This window comes from Tenrec ecaudatus, chromosome X (genome assembly GCF_050624435.1).
Source record: "Tenrec ecaudatus isolate mTenEca1 chromosome X, mTenEca1.hap1, whole genome shotgun sequence".
NCBI classification, from domain to species: domain Eukaryota; kingdom Metazoa; phylum Chordata; class Mammalia; order Afrosoricida; family Tenrecidae; genus Tenrec; species Tenrec ecaudatus.
In genome coordinates, this window is record NC_134548.1 from 52,951,909 (window position 1) to 52,956,579 (window position 4,671).

The following is a 4,671-nucleotide window of genomic DNA, read 5'->3' on the forward strand; positions in this document are numbered from 1 at the left end:
ACTTACATCTAAGATCTATTTTGAATTCATTTTTTATACAGAGTGAGAATTAGGTGACGGCGCCAGTGGGGTTCCAGTTAAACAATCCACAGGCTTATTCCAAACATGTCTCCGTGGTCAGTAGGCGACATGGACTCTCAGAAATACCTTGTCTCAGTCTCACCAGGGTCTTTTCAACAGAAAGGTCCAATCAAAACACTGGCTTCCAAGGGGATCTGAAGGGCCAATTAAATTCAAGGCGGAGAGGTCAACTCAGAAGGCCATGGTGATTGATTGGGGGTGGGGGGTTACAAAGGAGTAATTTTCAAAAACTTTTTAATGTGAATTGGGCAAAGTTTCCTAAAACAAATCAGTTTTCTTTTAAATCATTTTATTGGGGGCTCGTACAACTCTTATCACAATCCATCCATTGTGTCGAGCACATTTAGACATACGTTGCCATCATCATTCTCAAAACATTTGCTTTCTGCTTGAGCCTTTGGTATCAGATCCTTTTTTCCCTCCCTTCCCTCCCCTCCCTCATGAACCCCTGATAATTTATAAATTGTTATTTTTTCATGTCTTACACTGATCTAGTTTTCATTCAACAATTCATACACATTATGTCTCATCCCACTGATGTCATATTCATACCACTTCCTCCATGCTTCCAACCCTCCTTCCCTTCCTGCCTTATGAACTGTCCTTGGGTAACTGCTGTCTACTTAACCTCAAAAGGTTAACTATTCTGAGGAATATAGACCTCCCTAGGGTCATTGCTCGCCACAAGGGTCTCTGTTTTCTTTAGCTGAAAAGCCATGGTGAACTGGTGATTTGTGCCTGGGGCTGCTAACTGCAGTCAATCCTCAGGAGAAAGACGGGGGCTTCTGCTCCCATGGAGATTTGCTACATTGGAAACCTGAAAGGGCAGTTCTACTTTTCTTTGTTTGGAATAAACCCATGCCTGCATGAACCGGGACCCTAGTAGCAATACCTTTTGACTGACTGCTGTATTTACCAGTGTAGAATTTACCAGTGAAACAGTTCGTATCTGGCAAGTTCTTTTTTGGAGAGTTCTTTCTAATCAGCAAATACAAACCATAGCCTGCAATTTCCCAGTACATCTTGATATGAAAAGAACACTTTCCCCCATTTAATGGGCATTAACTTGTTCCCATTTAGAGGAGAACATTACAAGGCAAAACTACCCTATTAAGTATCCACTTCTTTGGGAACATTCAAGCATCACAGGTCAGTTTTAATAACTCCAATAGCACAAAAGGTTTGTTGGGGTCAGGCTTTACTCAGGAAGCCCTTCAAAGTTATATCTCCCCATTTCTCTTTAGTGCATATACTGCCAGAAAAGCACAGATGCCTGCAATGCTAAGAACCAGCCCTAACAAGGGAGCAAGCACTCCTGTTTCTACTGCTTCTACCACAGGCAGCACCAAAAGCAGTGAAATCAGGACCAACACCCGCTGTGTGGAAACTGAGGACAAGATGCTGGAATCTTGAGGTGGCTAGATCTTGAGGCAGAGGGTTCCAAAGAAGTGAGGCATAGATACATGGGATGCTATTCGATTTTAAATACTCCATTCTACAACTCCGGTTGCAGAAGCTATGAGGATCCACGTGGCACTGCCTTCCAGGAAGCAGCCATCACAGGAATCTGGAGCGTTCATAACTATTGACTCAATTTCTTTCCTTATTGCATGGTTATTCAGGTTATCTATTTCATCTTGAGTGAATTTTATTGTTGTGTCATTTTTGAGGAATTGGTACATTTCATTCAAGTTGTTAATTTTTTATGGGCATTGGGTTGTTTGTAGTATATCTCTGTAATCTTTTAGCACATGTGCTGCCAAAACAAACACAATCCCTGTAATCTTTTAATGTCCACAGAATCTGTCGTGATAGCCCATTTTTCATTCAAGATACTGATGCCTTTTCACTCTTAATAGTTGTCACTTTTGCCAAACATTTGATCTTTTTATTACTCTTTTCAAAGAACCAGGATTCCTTTTCATAGATTTTTCTCTATTTTATTATTGTTGTTTTCAATTTTGTTGCTCTCTGCTCTTGTTGTTATTATTTTCATCCCTGTACTTGATTTGGCTGGAGCCCTGGTGGCATAGTGGGTTACATGTTGGGCTGCAACTGCTAGGTCAGCAGTTCAAAACCACCAGCCGCTCCATGAGAGAAAGATGAGGCTCTCTACTCGTGTAAAGAGTTACAGTTTCAGAAACCCACAGGGGCTGTTCTACCCTGTCCTATAGGCTCACTATGAGTCGGCATCTACTTAATAGCACTGAAGGCTTGTGTTTTTGTTTGTTTGTTTTATTTTGCTTGATTTGGAGGTATGTAGCCTACCTTGCAACAGACTTCACTCATCATGAGGTTATGGTTATTTCATGAACACATGAAGTGAACTTGAACAAACATTTGTATATCAAAACCAAACCCACTGTCATTGAGTTGATTCTGATGGGATGGAGTAGAACTACTCCCTTGGCCTTCTGAAACTAAAAATCTTTATGAGACAAACAGCATCTTTCACCCCTGTCAAAACTGGTGGGCTCTAGACACCAACTTTGTATTAGAAGTGGAATGTTTAACCCACTGTGCCACTAGGGCTCCTCTTACATTTGTAAAGGCTAGGTGAGTCCTGGGAAGAAAATACTGTCTGGGTTCATGGTGGTCTGAGCACCTTTTAATGCAGGCTGCCAACCATTGACCTCTTCAGTTCATGTTTCTTTTCTTATTATTAATTTTTGTGAGCATCTATTGTATTCCAGACACTGTGCTAAGCACTCAAAAGGCAAGAGTAAACAAAACTTTTATAAAGAGTGGAGGTTAGTCAAGCAATAAAAATAAGTGCCATCGTATTTCTAATAGAGGTAAAGGCAGGAGGAATCTCTAGGCTTGGGAGAAAGGCAGAACCAGGTAATGACTGTGTGCCACACATGGTAAGCAAACAGGCCAAGTTGGGAAAGGTCAGAAATCCCTGGAAGAAACTGCTTTGAAAAAATTAAAGTAGCATGAAGCTTCACAAGTTTATAACTGTTCAGACACCATTTCTACAGCTAATGAAGAGGTTGAGACTGGATTCGTGATTTGAGGGTGGGCAGGGAACAACACAGAAAACCAAAAAAAAAAAAGAAAAGAAAGAAAGAAAAATGATAGTTCATCCTTGTAAAATAATGGATTAAACAAGAAAAGGAAAGTTTCTTGGAATGTTGTTGTTAGGTTCTGTCAAGACAGTTCCAACTCATAGAACAACGGGAGCAAAACACCTCCCTTCCAGTCCTGCACCAGCCTCACAATTGTTCTTATGTCTGGGCCCATTGTTGAAACCACTGTGTCAGTCCATCCTCTTTGTCACTGCCCCTCCACGTTACCACATATAATGTCCCTTTTCAGGAACTGCTCTCCTGATAACATGTCCAATGTACATGACACAAAGTTTCACCATCCTTGCTGCTAAGGAGCATTCTGGTTGTACCCTTTCCAAGACAGGTTTGTTTGTTCCTTTGGCAATCAATGGTTCTTTCAATATTCTTCACCAACACCACGGTTCAAATGCATTGACTCTTCTGTAGTCTTCCTTATTCTATATACAACTTTCACATGCATATGAAATGATTGAAATTACCATGGTTTGAGTTAGGCACACCTTAGTCCTCAAAGTAACTTATTTACATTTCAACATTTTAAAGAGGTCTTATGCAGCAGATTTACCCAGTAGAAGGTCGTTTGATCTCTTGACTGTTGCTTCCATGAGCATTGATTGTGGATGCGAGCAAGATGAAATTCTTGACAACTTCAAACTTTTCTCCATTTATCATGATGTGGCCTATTAGTCCAGTTGTGAGGATTTTGGTTTTCTTTAAACTGAGTTATAATCTATACACAGGCTGCAATCTTGTCTTTGTCAGCAAGTGGTTCAAATCCTCCTCATTTTCTGCTGTCAAGGTTGTGTCATGTGCGTACCATGCATGTTGTCCCTCCAGTCCTGATACCACATTCTTCCAGCTCCTCTGATTTTTGTACAACATCCAGATTGAATAAGTGTGGTGAGAGGATACAACCCTGATGTACACTTTTCTTGATTTTCATCCATGAAGTATTCCCATGTTCTGTTTGCACAGCTACCTCTTGATCCAAAAACAAGGCTCCAAGAGTTGATGGAATACCAATTTAAATGTTTCAACACAAGCTAATGAAACACTCCCTAGTCTATGCCAAGAAATTTAGAAGACAGATACCTGGCCAACTGAAGGGAATGTACAAAGTATTATTGTTCTATATTATATGCAAGTAAAATTTTGCTGAAGACCATCCAACAATGCTTACAGAAGTACATTGACAAGGAGTTAAAAAAAACTCAAAGCAGATTCAGGAGAGAACATGAACTAAGGAATATCATTGCTGATGTTAGATGGCTCTTGGCTGAAAAGAAGAGAATACCAGAAAGATGTTCATTTGTGTTTTATCGACTAACTAAAGACATTCAACTATGTGAAACATAACAAACTGTGGATAACCTTAAGACAAATGGGGCTTTCAGGAGAATTTCTCAGAGTAGGGGCCAGCAAACTATATCCCCAAAGCCACATCTGGCCTAACCCCAGCACTCCCCCACTGTTTTTCTAAGTCCTCTGGTGCCATAGTAGGTTATGCATGTGGCTGATA

The 4,671-nt window shown here is 40.5% G+C and overlaps 1 protein-coding gene across 1 annotated transcript; it reads right to left on the reverse strand.

Moving 5' to 3' along the window:
- Positions 1 to 1,301: 1,301 nt before the first annotated feature.
- On the reverse strand, positions 1,302 to 2,370 carry LOC142433378 (small integral membrane protein 30-like). Its single transcript, XM_075538366.1, has 2 exons — positions 2,350 to 2,370; positions 1,302 to 1,499 (listed from the first exon to the last, which is right to left on the reverse strand). Exons 1-2 carry the CDS (start codon positions 2,368 to 2,370, stop codon positions 1,302 to 1,304), a joined length of 219 nt encoding a protein of 72 aa, XP_075394481.1.
- Between the last annotated feature and the right edge of the window lie 2,301 nt (positions 2,371 to 4,671).